General features: G+C 38.5%; 1 protein-coding gene across 1 annotated transcript; it reads left to right on the forward strand.

Annotated features, from left to right (window-relative positions):
* The first annotated feature begins 4,130 nt into the window (after nucleotides 1-4,130).
* On the forward strand, nucleotides 4,131-23,755 carry LOC111217000 (myelin protein zero-like protein 1). Its single transcript, XM_022738685.1, has 7 exons — nucleotides 4,131-4,192; nucleotides 4,614-4,798; nucleotides 8,235-8,416; nucleotides 12,317-12,527; nucleotides 14,512-14,641; nucleotides 17,096-17,201; nucleotides 18,975-23,755. Exons 1-7 carry the CDS (start codon nucleotides 4,131-4,133, stop codon nucleotides 19,068-19,070), a joined length of 972 nt encoding a protein of 323 aa, XP_022594406.1. The 3' UTR covers nucleotides 19,071-23,755.
* The last annotated feature ends 1,374 nt before the right edge of the window (nucleotides 23,756-25,129 follow it).

Genomic DNA, 25,129 nt, shown 5'->3' on the forward strand with positions numbered 1-25,129 from the left:
TTTAAAGCTGCAAAAATACAGTGAAGAAACATTGACATTAGTCATGTTCAAAGTTATGGGTTTTATTTTTTAACTTCCCACTTGTTTTTTGATTGTCAGGAAAACACTAGTTCAGAAAGGAAAGAAATAGTTGGAGGAGGAGAACAGAAGGATGGGTTGTCAACATTAAAATGTAAATGGAAAATAACAGATTTTAATACAGACTTTGCTCCTTTTATTGATTGCCTTTTTGAATTGACTTTCTTAATGAAATTCTAAAGCTCTTAAATGACAGTGGGCGGCTTTTAAACTATAATGGAAGAGCACACCATCACAACGCTGGCACAAGGTGTTTCTGTCCCATCGTTCCCAGTGAGGTCAGAGGTCAGGTTCAGGTTTAAGCCGTGCTCGAGGACACCTCAGGGTGGTGGGAGGTTTGGAAAAAACTAGCCTCTAACTAACAAGCCACCGTGCCACTCTCCGACAGGTGAAGAGTGGAGTCTTTGAAAAAGAAATTTTACCTGCCTGAGTAGGAAGTCACGACTCAAGGAAAACTGACTTTTCATATCTCTGTGAGTCACAAAGCGGTTCATTCATCACTACAAAATTGTTCTGCTGCGAAGCTTCTGGTGGATTTTTAGAAATAACCTGAAAGCGTCAGGGTCAGTGAGTTATGGACGCACCCCCTGAAAACGCAATCCAACATTCACACACACTCCACGCAGTGATTGGCGCAGGGTTTGAACTTTTCTTTTCTTTTTCACGTCGTACAAACGAGCATATTCGAGCATAATCCAATCCTAAGTGTCGACCAATCAAAGTTTTGGACAGTTAAAATGCCGCAAAGGTCTTGGTATGAACCAGAAACAAACCAGGGTGTCCGACGTGTCATCTAACCACGTCTAAAGGCGCAAGCGTTCATGTACCTTTTCACGAACTCTCTCGTCTTTTGGGTGTCTCTGTCGTCTCAACATGATAAATTGTACCAGAGGGAGAAGACAGAGAAGTTCAAACCTTGCCTACTATCACAGCTTTCACTGTAAAGGAAAGTTTCGCAAAATTACAAAAATCGTTGGATGCAGCAGAGGACGCAGATGAAAAGGGAGTTTCAGACTCTGTTAGATGATCTGACAAGGGCTTTGTTCGAAGCTTTGACTGATACTAAAAAATTGGATCTGAACCCCAGGGTGGCTGGGAGAGGCAGGAAGACACAGCAGCGACACTGGGACTTTTGGTGCATCAGTGTTTTGAGGTGTAAAACAGGGCTGCCCATTCCCCTGAAGACCTTTTTTTTTTTTTTTGTTTTTGAATGGAAAAAATAAATGCAAGAATATTCATAGGAAGTTGATTCTTGATCAGTTTGAGTATGTGGCTTCATGTACTGTGTCAGGTTTTTATTACATATTTGACCAATTGAGGCAACCACAACTCGAGAGGTAGTTCACTATCAGCTTCCAGCTGCCACTGTAGATCCTAGAAATTAATTAGTTTGATAAAAATGAGCCCAGAGAAATATGATTTTGAGTATTTATACGTAGAAAAACACAAACTACTGAGTGAAAAATTTGTCAGAAATGTTAAGCAATAGCACCAGAGAGATTGCACCAATTGTTGTGAAACTTTCTACTTTGCTTTGTAATGTACAGATAGAGAAAATGTATGATTTTTGAGAACCCCAATTAGTAGTTTCAGTGTTTTCAAACTAAGTATGTGAACCATCTCCCAGGCACTGGCAGCCACAGTGTGCTCTGAATAAAGATAGTGACTCAGAGTTCTGCGCTCATTTGAAACAGTTGGACACACCAGGCTGCAAACATGGTTTCATGGAAAATATGAGGCTGAATGAATTTTCTCCTGTTGTAAAAAAAAAAAAAAAAAAAAAAAAAAAAAATCCTCAAGGGGAGGGAGGGATTGTCTTTGCATTGCAATTCAAACAATATACAATATATATATATATTTACTGTACATGCATACAGCAGCATTGTATGGTTTAAGGACATGTTGATCACTGATTGTTTGTTTTTTTTTGACTTGCATGTATTACATTTCCTTATGTTGCATATGTCTATACTGTAGATATCTTGAGTTGATATTTATGATAGATTCATGCAATGTGTTATGAGATAGTGTGGATGTGTGGGCAAGCCAGCCTGAGTTGCACTGACAGAAAACTGTATGTCTTTTGGCTTGTATGATTGCGGGCTGACGGGTTGTGTTCGGCCACATACTGAGAACTGGTGAACTCAAAGTAGAAATTCCACAGTGTGAATCCCGGACACTATTTTCTCGGATGGCCTTATTGCATTGGCTTGGTGTGTTTTTAATTTTGTGACATTTAATTTAACGTCCCCCTCCATCACTGTAACAAATTTTACTTGCCGCCCATTTGGCATTAACGTGAGGGTTCCTCTCTGAAGATTCTCCCCAGTCACCGCAGACATTCACTCATTCACTGTGGTCATGGTCAAGAGTCGAATTTTATTGAATAATTTCTGATCTAACATCACTGGATTGTTTGCAAAATGTATGATGATACCCTAAAAATGATTGGAGCACATGTTAAAACGAGATGAATGAAGAGTGTGCTCTGAAAGCTCTCACTGTGTACTACTTACTACTTGGTTTTTAGTATAATTACAAATTCACTGCAAATAAAGCACATTCGAAGCCCAAATCTGTTTGTGCAATCTAAATATTAGGTGTAACTATTTGTTTTTGAAGAGGATGACCTGTGGAAATTTTTGTAAATTTTGTAACCCATGTTTACTGAAAACACAACTGTAGTCTTTTTAGCATCTATCCATGAAATTACACAACCTACAAAAATGTAATAAGCTGTAATATACCGTAAGTTCTTGCATCATGCGCATTGACAATAAATTACTTTAAAAGTTGTTTTCCGATAAATCAATATTAAAAATTCAACTGAAAAGTGAGATGAAGGAGCAATGACCTGAAATGTGGGGAAAAAAAAAAATATATAGTTTTTACACTTAATTATTAATTAACATTTTTGTTGCCACATAATAACTGACTCACGATTGCACAGTTTGAGCTTTCAGAGGCAGCTTTTATCGTTTCATCTCACTGTCATGAGCCAAAGCATTGTTCCGATATGTTCTTCATTCGATCTACACGAGGATTAGACTGAGATTTTCTTTTGATATTTAGCAAAAATTGCAACATTCAGTTTAAATTCCACAATCCAGTTAGATGGAGTTTCTTTAATATACTGATATTTAAGCGTTATAATAAATCAGCTAGAGGAGTTGCAGTTAGATTAATTTCTGGGTTCCAATTATATAATTTAGTTTTGATTACCAGTACTTTCAAGGGCTTTTATGCCATAGTGAAGGTTCAGTGCTGAGTATTGTCTGTTAGCGCTCCAGAAATGTCAGCATCAACACTCAGAAACTCGTATCAGTCGAATCCTAGTAATGTGTATACCTGAAATTCCACTTGTCACATTTTAAACTGTCCAAGAAGAAAAAGGAACTGTAATTTTACTCATACATGAAAGAGAGGCATGAGCAGCACGCTGAATGATGAATACCATGAAATTTAAACAATATTTGCTATAAAGTACTGCCCACTGACTTTGTGTCCTGACTTCCCTTCATGTTTTAACATCATGACACCGGAGGAGGATTCGTGTAACACGCATGGCCGTTTTTAACAAACCACTGGTTCTGCACATGCAGGCGCATTTTGAAAGATTTGTTAAGATGATTAGAATAAATCATAGATTTAAAACTTTGGTCACATATGCTCTTTTAGGACTTCACTGGAAAGCACATATTGCACGAATGACATCAGTCAGGGTACCACTCACAACAAGTGAAGAGATTATTGCAGACAATAATTGTCAGATGTATTGATTGAAAAATGGAAACAGTTTGATGAAACACACTTTTACAATAAACAAACTAAAAATAGATTTTGATGCAGGGACCCTCTAGAAGACAGATGGAGGATGAGGACCTGTCACAGCTGATCTTCTACCTAAGTGGTGCAAATTGGACAGTTGTCCACTTTCAGTAATCACAATCAGTAATCCAACCCTGCAGCAATCATAAATTGATAATTGACAGGATGCCCAATTTGTCAATGTTTATTTATTTAAGTCCATGGTGCTAAAATATCCGGTTAATATGATACTAAGAAGAGGGCCCCTGGGATCAGACACCCCCTGTCTCTCCTTCATGTTGGAAGAGTAACAATTTGTTTTGTTTATGGTTGTTTTGCATCTCATTTGTTAAACTGTCTAACAAGAAACTTCATATTAAGGCTCCGTAACCCCTGACACCTTGAGGCCCCTGGGCCTTTGTTCATTTGGGCCAGCCATTCATTTTTTAATTTTTTTTTTATCAAGGAAATGTACAGTAATTAAAGGTGATACAATGGCACAAAAAAACTAAATTTAAATGACACAAATACAACAGGTGAAAATAAAATGAATGAAAATGTAAATTGATAAATTCTTTCAAAACAATTTAAAAAAAAAGGACAGGGGTACATAAATACTCAAATAGTTATTTATTCAGTCGGGGGTCACAGGGAAAAAGTTTCTTGCCGGCCATTAATCCGTCCATGTGCACTGTGCTGGCGCTGTCACGGCACCTGTAAACCTGCAGGGGGCAACAGTCGCACAGAACCGCCGTCGAGAATTACCACGAAGAAGAAACGACTTTAGACGAAGGAGGGTGGAAAAAAAGCAGAGGAACTACTCCTGTTTACAACAACATAATGGAGCCAAAATGGTCAAATACCATCTGCAAGCGTGTTCTACTGACTGGATTTACGCTATATGTTGTATTAGGTGAGTGTCGACGCCCACGCTGGGTTAAGTTTCAATTTGGAAATGTTTGATTTTGAGCTCATTATTTTAGGTAGGATATCAGGTTAGCTAGCTAGCGATGTTATCTCGCATCTCATGTACGGGAGACACCTAACTACACCCCTAACCTCTATCCACGATCTTTCTAATTAATACACCTTTGTTCACCCTCACAGCTACGAACGTGATTCAACTACCGAAAACATTTTTTTCTCTCGGGAACATTAGCTCGACCCTCTTTGTACACACACACCGATATAACGTTAAAGACAATTTATTAAAGAATGGTTAAATTGACTAAAATCTGAACAGGGTTTGGTGCAGAGGGGTGGCTGCCGCCCTTGATAGTGCCGCTCTGTCGGAGGGGTAGGTGGGACAAACCGTGGAGGTAGAGAGGCTAACCGGCTGATACACGTTAATATGTAGCTGAAATGCGGATCACTGGGTGTGTTGGATGTTGGCCGATTTGAAGAATATCCACTAGTGATACAGAAAAACGTCCCCACATCTGTACTACCCTGCAGCTGCTGTGGGCGATAAACAAATCGACGTTAAAGTGCCAGACTTTACAATAACGGTTTCGTAGTAGAGGCGTGAGTCTCTACTACGTGTCGCCCATAGTCATTTGCTAAGCTGCCTCGAACACAAGGTTACAGTTATTAACAGTACAGTGTATCTTTATCATTTACTAACAGTTACTATATATTTTTTTATTATTACACACAGTGGCTTTTAAAATCGTGCCAACGCATCAGCTGTGTAGATAGCCAGACTTTCCATCCTGCCTAGCTTAGCGTCCACTACCAAAAGACAACAACTAATTTCCTCGTTGGCTAACCTTTTACTGACCCAGATTGTAATATTACCATCATATATGATTATGCACTTAATGATCAAAGTAGCAACACAAGTACATGCATGTGATTTGATGCAGAGTCTGTCTCAAAATAACCAGATTTACTTTAATATTTTGGCAGTAAGCATAATAATGGCCTTGTCTTTTAACTTAGTGTTACAGCTGCTGTCACTAACGTTACTGCTAATGGCTGGCTTTTTTCATAATATAGATATACATACTTTTTTTTTTTTACCTTTGAAACAGACTAAGACCATGCAAGGATCACTCAGCTACTGTAGAATTAGCTGTAGACTCTTATAATTTAGAAAGGAACTGCACAATTTTCATAAACACACTGTCACAGACCTGTTGCTGAAATAATACAAAATTCTGCCAGTTTGAAATAATGGGTTACAATATCCTGAAGTTTGGAGAAGTGGACTGGACTGGTGGTTTTCTGCTTTGAATCTCAGACTATAACATCTGACTGGAGGAAATGGAAGACATACGCTTCCTTCTGTTTTATATTGTGAAATTAATTTCATGACTGGCTACTGTCATATCAGTTTCCCTCTGTTTTTAATGTACAATAGTTGCTGGAGTTTAAATCTCTGTCACTGTTCATTAGATAGAATTAGATCTCAGAGGACAGGGGGTCTGTCTCTGCCTCTTGTTATTGGAGTAGATGTTAAAATAAGGTGTGTGTATTTGCCATGGTTTTTCAAAGATGTTTATAATTTTTTTTTTTTAATTTAATAAGGCAACATAAAAGTGAGTGTAATGTCAAACATTCCCCATCCAGAGCTTTCTTGGAAGTTATAAGTCAGTAAGCTGAGCAGTTGGTACTTTTATTTATAAACCCAGTCTGGTAAGAGAGGGTCTTTTTCTGTCTGTTGCACACGGTGTTGTTAGAGCTAAAATTACTCAATTAATTGTTTAGCTGATCAACAGAAAATTAATCTGCAGCTATTTTGATGATAAAAAATAAATGTTAGCCTTTTCTTAATGCAAAAAGCTAAACATTTGCTGGTCTGACCTCCACTGTGTATTTTGCACTGCACTTCACAATATGATGCATGCATTTAGCACACAGCCGGCCAGCCGAGAGCAAACAAGAATTACAAAAAGCAAGTCTAGATCAAACCCTAGTGCTGTATATGGGTGGACCGCGTATGGTCAGTGTATGAAATTGAAGACATAGTTGAAAACTGTAAACAACTGACATCATCGTGTCCTATTCTGCCTAGTGTCAGCCAGTTTATCACTGTGGCCTTGCTGTGGCGGTTCAGCCAGAAACATCCAAGGCAGCAAGAAGAGACGAGGATAAATGGAGCAAATGCAATAAATGAAATATTAATTTGTAGGAATTAATTCATTAATGCAAAGTCAAAACAACACCTCAGTCCTTACCGCTGCAATAACTTAATGCTTCTTGTTGGAGGGAATGAATTATGTAATTTCAGTGCACATTTTAGTGAATCAAGGCACATGTTAATAATTCAAGGATATGAATTATTAATCTGTGCAGACAGATTTTACACTTGTGCAGCTGTTTTGTTCACACTTGGTGAACACCATTAAACTGAGAAATGTTCATTAGAGCTGAAATGATTAATTGATTAGTCGACTGGCAGTAAAAAAAATATCTATTTTGATAATGAAATAATAGATTTAGTCATTTTTGAGACAAAAATGGTGAAAACATTCTCTGGTTTCAGCTTCTCACGAGAGGAGTTGCTGCTTTTCTTTGTTGTTTATCTGTAGATTTTGGACATTTGCTTGAACAAAATGAAACTGTTTGTCTCACTGAGCCCTGGGAAGTTTTGATGGGAATTTTTTCACTGTTTTTTGATGTTTCATAGGCTAAAAGATTAATGCAAAAGTCAGCCGGATTAATTGAATGAAAATGATTGTTAATTGCAGCCCCAATGTTGATTCATCTCTTTACTTATTAGTCGGTCAGTTGATTGACAGAATCTGCAACAATTCTGATAATTAGTTGATAATTTAAGTGAAATTTTTAAGCATATATGCCAAAAATCTATCCATTAAATTCATTTCCAACACTTTCTTCCACCATTATTATTTCAACTTTTCTAGTTTTAATCTCTGCTGTTCAGTCCTTTCCGTCCTCCATGTCTGTGCTGACCGCGACCCCTCCACTCGCTCACGGACTCACTTCCTCTGTCAAGATGTGACATTTAGCCTGCAAACGTCTAGGGCTTATGGGAATTCTTTTTGGGAATGAATCAAATTGTTAAAGGCCACTCAAAACACAAATCGTTGTTACAAATGTCAATGTGATTTTGAATTAGGTTTTCTCGCTTCTGCAACAAAACCCAGAAGTTGTGCAACAAACCATTGTGCGGTGTTTTGGTGTGTGATAAGCGTTAAACACATTCATCTGTTTCTCAAACTAGACTCCCTGGATCATATTTCATGGTCCCCCCCGCCAATGCAGCCCCCTGCAGGGGCTGTTGTAATACGTTGAGGCTGCATTCACAGTTTTGTTGTATTGCATACTGTTACGAGGAACTCAGACCAGGGTGCATTTAAAATTGTAACTTATTTTTATTCCAGTTACAAAACCTACATCGGCGATCGACATATACGCCGACTCCGAAGTGATTATGCAGAACGGCACCACAGGAATCCTCCGATGCACCTTCAAGTCCAGTGAAGTGGTCAGCAGTTCCACCTCAGTGACCTGGAGTTTTCAGTCGAGTCAGCCCGACAATCTGTTCTACAAAGCTCCGTACGTGGTAAGTCCTCGCCGGTCGTATCCGCTCGGGGGAGATTTCCCACAGCTCCAGGATGTTTTCCTGCGATTGTTTTATCTGCACTGACAAATGAAGAAAGGCCTCAGCTGCTGCCCGGGGTTTGTGCTCATTATAAAGACATGGTTTCAATATACAGCAATCCCTGTGCCAGCCATTAAGTTATACAGTGTATTAGATATTTTAATGACACTTTTATACTTCTCTATATATTTGTTTTAATTTGTATTTATTTTGTGTCTCTATCTTGCTTGAGCATTGTAATTGTATCTCATGAGGTGTTTATTTCTTACTCTTGTAGCAGACTGACAACACAAAGCTCTGTGTAAACACTGGGTTTCAGATGAGAGCTGCAGAGTCTTTGTACAGTATTTATATTTGACTCGCCCACTCACAGCGAGGAAATCAATTTGTTTCTGGCAAAATGAAAAATGTGGCTGGCGATTATCACAGATGTAGTTTTCAAACAATTGAAATGAGCTGTCAAGTGCTAAAACTGTCTCAGCTTCAGTGAAAATTAATAATTTCGCATGTGAGTCTGATGCCACTAGCCAGTACTAATCTGAGACACTTGTACTTACTGTATCTGTATAATATTTGATATATTAATAACAGTAGATGCTCTAAAAGTTTTGTGTTTAACTAAGCTTCAGATCACATCTAAGGATTTCTTTCATTGTGTTAGACTTGGAACAAAATGTAAACAGTCTGTAGAAAGCGAAGCCTGCTGTACCGAATCCAGAAAGTTTGTGGGGCGTGGAGGACTGCTGATCATGTCCCGTCCACAGCGCCTGATCCTTTTTTGTTTAGGGATCAGTCTTGCCGGGCGGGGGCCCACTGTACCTGTCTGCTGTGATCTTCTGCAAACAAAAACGACAAAGCCTCTGGGTTCTTAATTTGCAGAGCAGTCATGTCACAACAGACACATACGTTCAACACTTGGCGTACGTCCACACTGAGCCGGTTAAATTTCATTTTCTCTCAGTGTCGGTCCTTCGTCCCGACTTAAACTGAACTTTTCCAAAATGTTTTCTTGTGAACAGAGAAAAATGCAGAGATTTTGCAAATAGGACGACGGCAGCTGCCACTGAGCGACTCAGGGAACTGTCTCTGTGAACTCATTTTAATGTCAATATATCTGTTATTAACCTGGATTTGTCATGATCTTGTCAAAGTCGCAATTATAAACTTCAGGTTAACTCATCATTAAATCACTGTTTCAGTTTCAGTTCAGCAGCCCTGAAAACAGACAGAAAAATATGTAGATGAGAACAACCACATTGTGCGTTCAGCTCAGTATGTGGCAGTGTGTGTGGCAGTGAAGTTAAGAAGACAACTTCTCGTCTCCAACTTTCTCTGAGATCACACATGTTAAATAACATCGTAGCCGATCGTACGGCGCAGCTGTGCCCATTAATCTGCGTTTGTGTTGATTTTGTCAGACAGTGTCACGACCATGAAATAATGATTCACTCGGCCGGACTCCGTCTGTCTCACTCCTCTCCAGAAGTTGGCTGTGTTGCACAGTTTTGCTGTTCGCCAGCTGAACAGCTGACGAAGAAGAAGAGCGCTGTGGCTGTGTTTTTGTTGTTCAGGTGTGTTACTGTGGACAGAGGTCTTTACAATGACGACCTGGAAATGCTAATTGTTTTCACACAAACATAGCATTTTAAAATCATCATTTTATCCTCCTCTACCTTCTGGTTGAAGGGGAAGTCCGCAGTTTTCCTGACGACCGGCGGCTTTTCTGGGAGTTGTGGACGTGACTCCTCCGTTCTCCTCTCTGTCGTTTGCTGCAGTGGTGTTCGTAGTCTTGTGTGTATGAATATGTGGTAGTATGATATCCGGCACATGAATAAGGCACTTTCACTCTCAGTATTCTCCCTGTTACAGTATTGTGAAAGTGATATGGAACCGCTTTGCTGACTATAGTTATCCTCAGTCTGTGGGAAACAAACGATGACAATAGAAGTCGCTCTTCCTTTGGAGTTGTGTTTACACAGCTGACACTGCATAAAGTAACAAGACCGCGGCTTCACAAAAACTCTGGCTTCTGTCTCCACGTATGAACCAGAACCAGATCACTCTTGAGGACAAATCAAATGTTTTTATTTTTAACCGGCTCACTCACTCGGCAGCGGTAGGTGTGTGAGAGCGCTGTGTAGCTGTGTGAGAGCGCTGTGCTCAACTAGTTCAAAGAAGAAGGAAGAAAATTCTGACACATGTTTTTTTCCCAACAAAATGTAAAGTCAGCCATGTCACTTGACTTTCATGTGTCTGCTGTGACTCTGCTAGGTGTGAGCAGAGATCAAGAGAGGATACATACGGCACGTTTATTTTATGCTAAATTTTCTTGATTTTAGGGCTGAGCAATTGAATTAATCTAAATATTATCCAACTATGACCAAGTGCAAGATCCAAATGGCAGAAGGTGCAGTTGTTTTGATAAAGGTAAAATGTGTTAGAACACACTATGAATGAAGCATTGTGGTATTAGAGAGACTACCAGTCCTACAAATCATATTTTCCACACGTAAGGCAACATGCTCATGTGATATATTTTTTTAATGTTTTCATTTATTTTTTTATACAATTTTTTCAGTGAAAATCAAATGCAATCAATCGCAATATGATCTTTTTTTTTGCACATCGTTGATTCCCTACTTTGTTTTGAACTTTGTTGATGACGTCCGTGTGTTTTTGAGTTTTTGGGAAGGATTTAACAATTCGACACGTTTGGGAGGAAACTGGAAACTGGCTTTGATGGTTCCTCGCACAGAGCTGAATGCTGTCGTGTTTTTCAGCTTTGACATTCTGACACGTCGCAGCAGGAAAAAGCCCTGGTGTAATCATGAAATTAAACATGGCGGACTTTCTTTTAGCTGCTTCAGTTCAGTTTCAGGGTCCTGGTGTTGTGCATGCTGTCACACTGTCACACTGTCATGACTTAACTGGGACACTTGAATAAAATGGAGCCATTGTTAAAATGTCTGCTATAAAAAAAAAAAAAAAAAAAAGCAGGTCCATAAAGCCAGAGCCTGATTGTTTTGACTGTGACAGTATAAGAATATTTTCATTGTCCAGTGAGACTAAAATTATTAATTATATTCATGATTAATCTGCCAAATATTTCTTCGATAAATTTTTGCCACAGAATAGTAAGAAATGAGAGAAATGTTATAATTTCTCACAGCGTGAGGTTATGTTTTCATATAGTTTGTTTTCTTTGAGTTTACCTTCATATACGACAAGAAAAGCATCAATTTGAGGAGCTGGAACCAGGGAACTGGTTTGGTGTTTATGCTTGAAAAATAATGAAAAACACTTGTCAGTCGTTGGACTTATCTTTGCAGCTCTAATAATAAATGCAATGATACAATTCGTCATAATAATTTATAACTATAAATATTTGTTCTGGCCCACAAATCCAATTATAAAGTCATTAGGGAAAGTTGAAAATATAAAGTAATTAGAAATCCTGTCTGCTCAGTGATCATGCCACTGCGCTGTCCATCACAGATTCATTACACAAGACGACTATCGCACTGACCACGGTGAGTTATATGAGAAGTGTTGATGGTTCATCTCTGGCACCTGTGTCTTCATCACATCATCATCCTCACTTGAGGTCGGAGCTAAAACCGAGAGACACCAGATCGCAGCGTGGGTTGACTTTAAAAGTTTCAGAAACCAACTGTGAAACAGGGAAGACTGGTTTCCAGAACAATGCCCCTCACTATGGAATGAGCCTCTAATATTAGTGAGACAAAAATGGTGACTTGTGTGTATGAATAATGTGTGAATTATGCTCTTCGTTTGGAGTTTGGAGTTTTAAGCTTGTAGATGGTTAAACCTGATTTTCCATCCTTCCGTCCTTCCTTGCAGATTTTCTATTTTTCCCACGGGAAAGGATTCCCAGGACCAGTTGAGTTCAAAGAAAGAGTGCAGTTTATTGGAGACGTCAACAAGAGGGACGTCTCGATACAGCTGAACCCGGCTCAGTTCAGCGACAATGGCACCTTCTTCTGCGACGTGAAGAACCCACCAGACATCATGGGAACGCCGGCTCGAACAGAGCTCAGGGTCGTTCTGAAAGGTGAGTTTTTTTCTATGATGAAAATCAGTTTGAGGCTGTGTGTTAAGAGATAGAGGAAGAGTTAAGATGCTTTTTTTATAGATGTAGCTGCTTGCTTGGCCTTGACCAGCCTCTTGTCAGTCAGTCGTGTTCATCCACCCACTGACTCACTGCACACACAGCATACGCTACACACACGCTGATTGGACAGTGTAAGAAACACTGTAGAGCAGTCAGTCAGCGTCGACAGTCTGCCTCTGTGTGCTGTTTCCAGGCAACTTTTCCCTGTCAATGTGGCTTTTTATTCCAAGGTTTATTATTCACTAACTACAATCAAATGTAATTGACTCGGACACAGTGAGTGGGTGGCACCATTTGGGATGAATGAAAAGCATAATGGTTTATTTTAAAATGCTGCAGCGGCACACTTTAAATCTATATGTAAGCCAAAGAGGATTAACGTTAAATCTTCCTTAAATCTCAGTTTAGTCATCTGTAAACTGAGATCTCGAGGTGTGGAAAAGTGACAGGCCCACATCTCCCAAAACTAAATGTCAAATGTTGAAAAGAAAAAGAAAAAGAAAAAGAAAAGCCGTGGTTCTCTGGCAACAAGTCAGTAATAATCTTTTTTTATTTTGGGTTGAGACACTGTGATTTTGTGATGCTCGAGTATCTGCAGGTGTTGAAATGAAACGCTGAATCCAAAGACTTTAAAGGGTTTTAAAAGGTATTTAAAAAGCCTGAAATCTAATTTATAAAAACAGAATATTAGCTCCATCTTGAGCTAAATGTTGCTGTCTTTTCCCACAGTTTATTATTTCCATGTTAATTTTGAACTGCAGACAAACACCTGTGCCATGGTGTCTGCTTATTATAAATTAATCCGCACCTTCCAGCCAATGAGAACTTAAAACATCTCGACTCCTCACGCACCTGGTGGTGTAACGGCACCGTGAGATCTACTTTCCACAAAATATAAAAGGCGTTCCAGCTCACAGAGGTTGCACAGGTACATTCTTGTTATTTGTTTTCAGTTACACGAAGCCCATGTCTGCATGTCACGGCTTGTTATCTTTTGTCCCAACAGTTGTAGCTCCGCCCCTTCAGGTGGGAGTTCGTTCCGTATCAAAGATTTATGTCTGGAAAGTAGTGCAGTACCAAAATAAGACACGTTTGTGTGTCTGTCAACATTTGTTTGACTATGACACACAATTTTCTTAGTATTTTCCCTTGACTGGCGGACGGCCAGGTATCAGTGACACTCCCAGCTGTGGACTGTAATTGGAGGGGGAAGATGCCTCATACCTGACCGTGAACTTAAAGTTCCACTTAACCCTTTTGTCGATGTTATTATTGAGGTAACCTTATTTATACGGCATGTAGAGACAAGCTTAGGAGCCTGATTGAAAGTGCTGATGTGGGGCTTTCACACAGTACCTCATTTACCGTAAAAATGTATTTTGAAAGACATTTTTTAAAATGTAATGATTAATATTTTCAGTAATTCACAATGGCAGAAATACACTTTCAATGAGAAATGCAAGAAAACGTATTTGGTTAAAATCACTGTACCTTTTTAAATTGACTGTAATTGATTTTTCTATTATATTTAAAACACTAAAAACAGTGAATATTCTGAGTGATTATCACTGATTTGTAGGTAGGTAGGTGTCTGTGTCGTTTTTCTTGTATTTTGGGTTTTGGTTTCTGGCAGCTTTACACTTATACTTTAGTTAAATTGAGAAAATGATCAGTCAGACTTATAGGTGAGTGTTTTCAAAATAAAATAGACCATGCATTTGCAGAATGGACAGTTTAAAAAGTGTCAAACAAAGACACAAATGAAGCAAAATGAACACAGACTCCAGAGAGTTTTAAACACATAAAATCAGACGGTACGTGCTCTACTTCAACACAGCAGTAACTGCTCCTTGCTGTTTGAAATGTCAGCTCGTTAATTAAAAATTAACCCTTGTGTGTGTTTGTTGTGTTTTGTCGTGTCTAGAATCGTTTCCTCAGAGCAACACTGCCCTTATAATCGGAGCAGTGTGCGGTGCTTTAGTCCTGCTCGTCCTCGTCGCTGTAGGTGCCTGCGTTGTCATGAGGGTGCTTCACAACCGCCATGATTATGAAGGGTGAGTGTCCTCTGACTTGTTTCCACTGTTGCTGATTGCTGACATCAACACTGCTACGGTAACACCCCAGCAGAATAAGAAATGGGATTCAGAAAGAAATTTGACGTTCACAAGAAATTTGCCGACACTTTACTTCAACCCACTTAGTGCACCATTTAATGAATGGTTTATAACACTCTGTAATGTAGGTATAAGCAGATATAAGTCTTAATGTGGATGTTGAAGTATAAACAGATATAAACGACAAAACACAGTCTTTACATGAGAAGTTAAAATTGTTGACAACTTGTTAGTAAATTATTATTATTAAACACTTAAAAATGCCCCTTATGTCTGTGTACAAGTACAATATAGTGTGTTATATAAACCATTTATTGAATGTTTGTATACTGCGTACAAATGCGTAACAGGAGACTCAAAGTTAGACGTTACCAGAACCACTTTCTAAATGTTTTTACTGCCATTGTAATTATTGTAATATTTGTTCCACTGTTAAGAAGGCATTCATTTCTAGATAACATTTTGTATCTTCCCACTCAGAAAAAGCAAAGTGGTGTTGTGTAAAAGGTTATGAGAATCCACTGTAACTGTGCTTACTGCTACCAAACAGGCAAAACTGATTATCATTAGTTATTTCGATACACGAATTAAGAGGAAAAGTTCACAGCAGTTACAGTGATCTAAAAAAAATAATAGAAATAACACACATTAACTAGTCTGATTAGTGGAATTATTATTATTGTTATTTATTCTCCAACAAGTGCATGAAACCAAGATGAGTAACATCTAAAATGAGCCTTTTCCTGAATGATGAGTATTGAATTAGAAATGTGATGAGGAGGCTTCATCAGAGAGCTGTGCTGTTTTCTGAAAGTCGAAGTGAATCTCATGTAGAAAAGATGTTTTTGTTGTTGTTGTTGTTGAGATGTGAGGTAAGTTCCTCAGATGGATTTTTTTGATCAAACAGGTTTCCTGAATGTTTTTTTTTAATTTTTATTTTCCAGTAATCTTTTAGTCCTTCAGAGATTCAATCATCCACCTGTAACACCTAGCTAACTCTTTCTGCATAGGAGCAGGGTTCACTCTCTCTGTCTCTCTCTCTCCCTCTCTCTCTCTCTGTGTGTTTACCTGTGGTCAAAAAGCTTTGGGCTCGTTTTGGGCTGCTTGGATGACCTAGTGTTTTTACTAATTATTAACACGTTTGTCAAAGACATAAACTAGACTGTGTGTGCTCGAGGTAGTTTGACCGTGTCTACCTCGTCGCATGCTCCAGCCACTCTGTTCATCTCAGTGAGAAAACCCACACGTAGAGCCGTGAATACTGGAGGGTTAGCATTAAGACGCTGGCAGCTCCCGCTTGGCTTGTTTGGATGGTTTGAGCCTGTGAGCCGTAGAAGCAGCGGTCTTTGGGGTTGCTGTTTTTCACTGGTGCCAGTCACTTCCCTCCATCACAGTTTGTTAACACAACTAATTTTCACAGCATCACTTTGTATTAACATCTGTTAGCTTGTTGGCAGATTTACAGAATGTTGTCTGGTCATTGTCCATCGTCTTCTTCCACTAACACCCAAACTAATCACTGCCTTCCTCACCTGTTTCTATCAGACTAATATAACCTCCATCACCAGCTTTTATTTTTATTAGTATTATTATTATTAAACATATTCAGTCAACAAAAATGTGTGGAGGCTTTTTGTTGACCCTGTTCAGTCGCCTTGAAATGACAGAACAAATATAGCCAGTTTCTCAGGTGAACAGCTTCTCTCACTGTATATACTGTTGTAACGTGTCTTTAGTAGAGGTGCACCGATGGTAGAGTCATGAGCAGATGTTAACCAGCTGTTAACCAGCTCTTTGTTATGTTACGATGAATATCTAAACTCTTTTTAACCCTTTCACGTTTATTCTAATCAACAATTCTTAATCATAAGTCTGAGATCTCTTCGTTTTTTTCTGTTTGAGGCATGACTTAATTGACTGGACTCCAGGTTTATTAACTCCTGACTCCAGTTAGCTTTATTTATTAATGCTGATGTCTTCAATATGGAGAAGAACGAGTCAATGCTTATTAATTAGAATAGATTGTTTGTTCATAACTGTAACATGGACGAAGATCTGAACATACGTATTTCAAGAAAGAAAAACCCCCTGGTTCTCTCCGCCAGTATTTGATCATTTATGTTAGATTCATTTTATGATTTGAGAGCGAGTACTTACAAGCTGCATCAACGCCAGTTTGATATCACTTTAAATCCTGCCGGTGCACCTCTAGCCTCCTCCCAGGGTCGGTAACTGCTTTCATTATCTCTTGACAAACCGCCGGGAGCTGCCATTCACTTTGTTTGCATCCAGTGCTTTGTGTGCTCATCTCTCATTGTTTTATTTTTGTCTTGTGTCCCATTATTTGTGTTGACTGTGCACCAATGGTTGCGGCAAATCGTAAACCTAAACTAGATGTACGTCCTTGGAAAGCGTGAGCTCTCAGGCTCCGCAGCCACGAAAGAAGGTGGAGTCTGGCCGGGAGGGCTCCAAGAGTACCATTCCCTTGGGTCCACTACAGGTAGGAGCTGGGGGACGGAGAAATCCACTGGCTGCCACCATTTTACTGGGAAACTGTTGCATTTCTGTGGCCCTGTTGTTTATCCAAACACACCTGAAGCATTCTCCTCTATCCCTGTGCTCTGATGTGATGTAATAAACAGTATCTGGTTCGGATCAATCATAAAAATAAATATAAAAAAAAAAAAGATTATGTATTTTGCAAACATGAATAATATAATAGAAAAGATAATAATACAATAGAACGAGGAATAAGAAATGAAATAGAAATAGCGCAGTAAAAAAACCAAGGGGAATATGAGAATTGACTGCTAACGTTAGCTTCACGCTGCAAACCAATATGTCGCAGACGGTGTGATCCCGCTCTGTCTCAAAAGCTAACGCAGGTCGTCATGGTAATTTTCACTGTTTTCTGAGTGCTTTCTTACTTTTAGGCAAGTCGACTCTTATAAATTTTAATTCCCGTTTAATCGACAGGGAAATCGTCCCTTGATGTCATGCTGCAGAATGACCTTGGGACCGATCAGACGGTCCTGATAGTTTTACATGATGATAAGAATCTAAACATCCAAAGTGTTTAAACTTCTGCACAGTCCTGAGCTCACGTTGCACAAGGTGTGAGTTGTTTTCCACGGTAAAAAGCGGAAGGAGGTTGACAACTTTTTAAATGTATTTTAAAAATCCATATGAACATTGAAACAGGTTTTGCTTGCTTGTAACCGGTTGTCCTGTTCATACTTGCCTCCTAATGCACTTCCAGTGTCAGAATCGGAGACGAAATCCACAATGCAGGAAGGAGAAACTGTCCAGGGAAACACAAAGGGGGAAATTCTAAACTGAAGAGACGATAACTTTGGCAGATATCCATGTTTAATGTTGGAATGTATTTTTACACAGAAAGGCAGCTGTGGATTTTGTCTTATCTCTTACAATGAAAGCACAATAAGAAGGGATCTTTAAAAGGAGAGTATGAAGAGGAAGAAATGAGTACATTAGACATACATGCGTGCTTTAATGGTCGCATTAAATGGTAATATTACTTCTTCAGTAGACAGTGCGGGATCAGAAACCAATAGGTGGAGATTATTAGTGGAGATGACAAAGATAGACGGACTGTTATACTACAAATTTCCACTTCTCAGATACTGTTTTACCCTCCAAGTTGTTTTTTTTATGCTGCACGTTCATGGAAACATAGAAAACTCAAAATAATCACAAATCTTCACTCAAGTTGAAATGCATTCAACTCAAATGGACACGTCTTTGTCTCGGCTTATGGCGCCACATGTTCGTCTCTGTTCAAATTTGTAGATGAAATAGTAATAAATTGCCAAATACAGCACATACAGTACACGTCGACAAAGATTTCCACAGACACGAGATGGACAATTAATATCTAATCAAAATAGTTGCCCATTTATTTTCTTTAATTGACTAATTGATTAACTAAACTGATTTCTTCAGCTTTACACAATCCCCCGTGTGCATGAGAAGCTTAATGAAGTTACACAACAGAGTCGAACTCTCACTATTAAAAACTCTTTCATTACATAAAATTGCAGAAATCTTCAGTTCAGATGTTTTACTGGAAAAACACAAGCTGCTAATTATAGACTCTAGATATATAATTTATCAGCAAATGTTAAACCATGAGTTAAAAGATGATGCATCTCTTTGTGTATGAAGGTTCCTCTCTGTCTGATTTATCTGGACGTATTTGTGTCTTATACTGACTTTTTATTTCTTTTCCATTTTCTTTCTTCTTATTTTCCAGGGCCCGGTGATATACGCCCAGTTGGATCACTCAGGCAGCAAAAACTCGTTCCATAAGATGGAGCCAGTGGTCTACGCTGACATTCGTAAAAACTGAAGAGGAACTGGGGACCAAAAAAGAAAAATAAATAAAACACAGTAAAGTATCAGACCTCTTTATCAGCTGCTCTTGGGATGGGTGGGATTATTTCAACAGGGACGTAATTGATGCAGTTTTATTTTTATTTTTATTTTATTTTTTTTTCATCTCTTGTCCTCTGAAAGCATGATGCTGTTATGATAAAGTAATGTCTCCATGTACTTTATTGTAAAGACAAAAAAAGAAACACCTTAGTGAACACAACAACACTACATCATTCCATCACATCAGCCTTGAAGTTGTTCTGCAGCACAGGGATCAAAGTAAAAATAAGAATGCCTTCATAGATATCATTCCACGTGCAAAAACACTTCTCCTTAATCATTGTAACTTTGTGCCTAAAAAAAAAAAAACAGAAAAGGTTCTGCAGGCTGTTGCACCAGCTGAAGTTTGATCGTAACGCCAAAACGCAAACTGTCTCGGCTGCAGGCGTGTTTAAAAATAAGTAACATCACACGGGAAGATGTCGACGTTGTCAACACGTGTGAACAAGCAAACAAACATTTGATCATCTTTGATGACAGTGCAAACTACGGAAGCCCAGAGAGGCAAGTGGGGAAAAAAAACTGTTTGTTTTTGTAATACTCATTTTGGCCACAAGAGGCGGAAGTGCATCGCTACCCCGGTCTCTACAGGACTAAAAGCATTAATGTTTTCTTCCAGGTGATTTTAAAGTTCCTAATGTACTGTAAACACAAGGTGCAAATATTATGTGTTAGCAAGTTATGTAACGGTACTGTTGTGTCTTTCTTGTGGCTAGAAATGTATTTTCTATGTATTACAAAAACAAACACAAATACAAACTGACCAAATAAAAGTTTTTTTTCACTTGCCTCTCTGGGCTTCCGTAGAGACACTGTATCAAAGGTGATCCAATGTTTACTTGCTCATATATGTTGAGAAAGTCGACAGTTTCCGCGGGATGTTACTTCATTTTTCATGACTGTAATTGTGTCTTAACAGTAATTAAAGCATCGTTGCAGAGCGCCACTCAAACAAAATGGGAGAGAAAACCACTACTAACGATAGTATCCTATCACATGTGAAGTCGCTACACGACGGGACGTGCATTTGTTCATTCATCAGTCGCCTCTGCTGTAATTTGGCGTTTTTTATTTTACTCATTAAGACAAACTCTACTAATATCAACACGAGCAAACAAAAAAAACTTCTAAGATATTCAACTGACACCTAAACTTTGACAAGTTCCCGTTACAAACAACATGTTGGTGGCGGCGGAAAAATACCCCCAAATACCAAGTATGCATTTGAAAGAAAGAAGAGTCTGTCAAAATTAAGTTTTATATTTGTTACAGCACAGTCTCAGTCAAGACTACAGTCATCCACAACCACATCCCAATACTATTAAAACAAACTCACTTCAGTTATTGTCAAAGAAAAGAATCGAGCTCACCAGATCTCCGTGTCTGTCCAGCCCGAGGACGGTGCGTATTTGAACTTATATCTTAAATCTCGTAACTAACTTAGATGTCGAAGCCTGTTGCAGCTCCGACTCTTAAAAACACATCCCGACGTTTTGAACTTTACCTGCAGCTGGTGCAACAGTGAGCTGAAGCCACAGGTCATCTCCACCGCGGGGGCACTTCCATTCGCAGAGGCGGATTAACGTAGAGTTAGATTTCACATTGCCTTCAGTAACTTTGCATGTAGTTTAGTAACATCTACGAGCTGAACTTGGTACTCGTCAACTAGTTGTGAAGCAGAAGAAAAACAGTCTGACGTTGTGTTACTGTGAATGCTTCAGTTCTCCGTTAAAAACAAAAAAACAAAAAAGAAAAACAAACACTCCTGGCATGTTGTTAAGGTACCTTTTTAAAGACACCGCCTCCATTTTGAGTTTCACCTCAGTTGAACATGTTCTTTTTCTGCCTATATTTTTTAACTAACTTTTAGTTGCTCTGATTGTCTGTATATGTTTAAAAAAATAAAAATAAAAATAAAAAGAAGTGCAGATGAACACATGGTCAGTGCAACCCAGAGAGTTTTTTTTTTCTTCTTCTGCTTGGTTAAGTGTGATTTTAAAGATCAAAAAAAGCAGTTTGCCGCCGGTGAAAACTACCTGGGCAGTTTATTTTTCATCCTAATTTTGAGTAATTATGAATTATGCATGTTAAAAACAAAATGTTCAACTGAGGTGAAACAAGTCTTCCTGTGAAAACACGGGAGCTTTTCATTGTTGGACAAAAGAAATGCTAAATACACTGTTTGCATGCAATTTACTAACATAACACTCATTATTATGAAAATATCCATCCTTTTTTTTTTTCATCTATGTATTATGTAAAGCTCTTTTTCCTTCCAAAATAATGGGCCAAATATCTAATATCAACAGTAATATTAGGTAAGTTCTTTTTCAGATGCTTTTAAGCTTTAACATGCATTCCACATTAAAAAGCCAAATTTATGTTATTATTTTTGTGAACGGTTCGGTTACCTATGAGAATGATAATTGTGTTGCTACCAGTCTTAAAACAAAACGCCTTCAGCTTCAGCTTGTGATTTCAAATGCAGTAATTTTTCCACGTTGACCAGTATTTGTATATATTTCTTGCTCATGTAAGATATAGTGCTGTTTACTGTAACTCATTCCAGTGTGGTATGGCTGCGGGTGTCTTTCCAGAGAAGGAAAGTAGTTTGCTGTAGAGGTCTAGAAAGTTGGCGGCATGCGTAAATGTTCTCTCTTTTTAGTCTTAATTATTTGTCACCGGACACTATCAACGTATACGGTGCCTGCAGGAAGTGTCGAGCCTGGTAGTTGAAGATGGCTCGAATTCAACTTTTCTTCAGTCGAAGGGTTGTACAACAAAAACAGTAAAATAATGTGACGTTTCTTGAGCTTTAACTCCATGTTTGTTTCAAGAAACGACATGATAATAGTTTTAAAAACAGTCTTTATAACACAAGCCACTCGTCCTAAGGTTGAGTCATTGTGAATGTCACTGATCATGTAGATTTGCATTGCCTTTGTCTGCCTGTATCAGTGGGTTTATCCACTGCTGTGCTCACAGTTTGTACTTTACAGCTCTAAAAGTCTGTAACTATAATGTCTGTAAAGCCTGAAAATGCAAACCAGTGAATAGAGTGGAACTTTATAATCACCACCATGACAGGAAGTATGTCTTCCTCTGATCAAAGTCCATCAAGAAAAGAACATAAAGTCAGTAAAAATAATAAAATAAAACAACATGCAGCACAAATAAACAGCCATTATGTGCAAAAGTTGATAAATAATAGATGAAAAAGGAAGAAAAAATCTTTAAATCCTGTAGATTTTTCTCCGTATTCTAACGTCATGGTGCAGCCTCGCCGTGCGTTACATTACTAAACAAGAATGTGAACATGCTGACGCTGATGCTGCATTCACGTCATATCATTTAAACTGTAATTACAAGCAGCGGAGCGGGGGAAAAAAAAACCAAAACAAAAACCATTCACTTCACCCTCCGACGTTTTATCCCGAGTCTGGGCTTTTGGGACTTTCTGACACATGATGTTGTCATCAACAGGCTGTCGGCAGAATGGCTGTGAATGCACAACTGGACACGATAAAGTCCAACAGTTAACACTTGCACAATCCTGTCAGCTCATTTTATAGGATGAAGAAGAAGCTAATTCAGGCTCAGTCAGAGTATGGTGCATTTATCCTGTTTAGTGTGTTGACAAGCGCAAAGAGTAACTTGATATCATGACTCTTGACTCTTGTGTTGGGGCGTGGTTGCAAATGTTGCACCTGTAACCACACCCACTGCTGATGTCACGGTGTACTGGCACACCCTGGAGTACGCGTCCACATCGCTGCAGCGAGATGTGACTTTATTTTCAGGTGCTGCTAAATACCACGTGCAAACTACACGACTACGTGACTCTCATGTCCATTTTACATCTACATTGTGCTTCTACATTGTGACTGAAGAAAATTTGAATTCAGTCCATTTTGACCTGACCGTGGCTTCGACACCCGATACTGCAGGCGCCGTGTGCTCTTCCATGTCTGTCGTCTCTTTTAATGTTCGAGCCTTTTCTGTTGGTTCATGTTTGTTATTTTATTAGTTAGCATGTATTTCAGTGTATTCAACAAAATGAAAAAGAAAACAACCTTTATGATACCGACAAACCTTTACTGCTGGTGGCTTTGCTCCTGTTTGTGACGTGTTGCCGTGTTTAGTGCTGTTGTAGAAATCGTGATGTAAACTATAAATTATGAAAGATTTCCGATCCGACCGAGCTTCACGCGCAATGTTTGGTTTGTTGGGGTCTTTAAAATGTTGTGAGTGAGGGCGGGCTGCGGCGTTCACTCCACTCACGGCGAGTCTTAAAGTGCGTGCTTAGTGTTTTTTGATGGTAAATAGTTGTGTGTTATTTGAGAATTGTTTGGTATGTTATGTTGTAAAATCTGCACTATGTCTTGCATATCAAAGACAACAAATGCCCTGTGATTTTATTTTTTTTTTTGTTTTGTTTTTGTTTTCGTTCATCTCTGAATGACCTTTGGCCTCTGTTTAACGTCCTTAAAACTGGAATGTTGTACATTTAGTGCCTTTTACATTTCATCAGCTAACTTGAACATCTGCTCAAAAATAGAAAAAGATAAGATTCATTTATTTTCCTTTTATTGTATGTATTTTTTTATACACATAATATCGCCTCTGTATCCACTGTTCAAATTTTATATAAAACTTATTCCTGGCCAATTATTCATGTGTTTGTTCTGATTGTTGTATTGTAGTAACCAAGCTGAGAACGTTTTCTTTCCTTTGAATCAGACAAAGACTGAAACATCTGCTGCATTATTACCTTGTTATTATGATTTAACACGTAAAGACTCTGGGAAGAGCTTTATATTTTGAGTCATGTTGCATTTCGCTGAGTATTATAATCTTCCTTTGTCTCCTTTAATACATCACATTAACAAATAGTCTAAAAAAAACAGATAAAAGTTTATTTTGAAAATTGGAAAAAAAAAACAAAATGCAGTGGTGGAAAAAGTGCTACAAATGCTACAATGTTAAAATACTCAATTAAAAGTAAAAGTCCTGTATTCAAACATAAAAAGACATAAAGTATTTATTAGAAAAATGTACTTAATGTGAAGTTGAATCTTTAAAAACAAGTCTGTAACTCAGGTACCGCCAAAATAAACTCTTCCTGGTCCTTTAGCTTCAAATCTACAGTCGACTCCTCAGCAGCTGGACTGAAGGGAAAAGTAAAAGTACACAGGTATTATCAGCAAAATGTACTTAAAGTATCAGAAAAATGGCCCCTGTGATTGATAATATACATGACATCATTAGATTGTTAATATTGATGCATCAGTGTGTGGTGGAGCGAGTCTTAACACAGTTGTCTGGTGTGTTCCAGTGGATCCCGGCTTATTGTTTCAGCTCTACTTCTTTATCCTGTTGAGAAGTTGAATTTATTACAAAGCATCATGTTTTATAAGCTCTTTATATGTTTTGTCTGCAAAACTTTAAATATGTAAAAATACTAAATATGATACAATATATTCCCTCTCGAATGTAGTGAAGTAGAAGTATAAAGTAACATGAAAACAACACCTCCGATTAATCCTTAAGGGCAGAGCTTCAATAATGTTCTAGGTTATTGTTTATTGTTTATTGTTTATTGTTTATTGTCCACCGCTGCATAATAACACGTATAAACAGGCCGCGAGGCAAATTACTGGAAACGCTCAGCTGCTGGTAAAAAAAAAAAAAAAACAGAAATGCTGCATTGTCTGTGTGTGAGCAGCAGGAGGCAGAGTGGGTCTTAGGTTGAGATGTGTATCATCATCCCTTCTCCTCGGCTCCCTGGTTGAATTACTGATTAATGTGTTGGAATAATATCTCACTGATCTCACTGTTTCCCTCCAGGAAACAAAACTCTGGAAACAAACCATGAAAAAAAAAAAGAAAAAAAAAAAGAAAACAACACTGCACGCTCTCAGAGCTGATGTTGAGCTGCATGGAAAGGGAAACAGAGTCTGGGAATCCCGGTAA

Source organism: Seriola dumerili, unplaced genomic scaffold, assembly GCF_002260705.1.
Source record: "Seriola dumerili isolate Sdu_G_001 unplaced genomic scaffold, Sdu_1.0 BDQW01000040.1, whole genome shotgun sequence".
NCBI lineage: Eukaryota > Metazoa > Chordata > Actinopteri > Carangiformes > Carangidae > Seriola > Seriola dumerili.

Coding starts and splice junctions, on each gene's coding strand:
- LOC111217000 (XM_022738685.1), top strand. CDS start 4,131: ATGATACTAAGAAGAGGGCCCCTGGGATCAGACACCCCCTGTCTCTCC. Junction 4,799..8,234: donor TACGCTATATGTTGTATTAG/GTGAGTGTCGAC, acceptor TTTTTATTCCAG/TTACAAAACCTACATCGGCG. Junction 14,642..17,095: donor AACCGCCATGATTATGAAGG/GTGAGTGTCCTC, acceptor AACCTAAACTAG/ATGTACGTCCTTGGAAAGCG.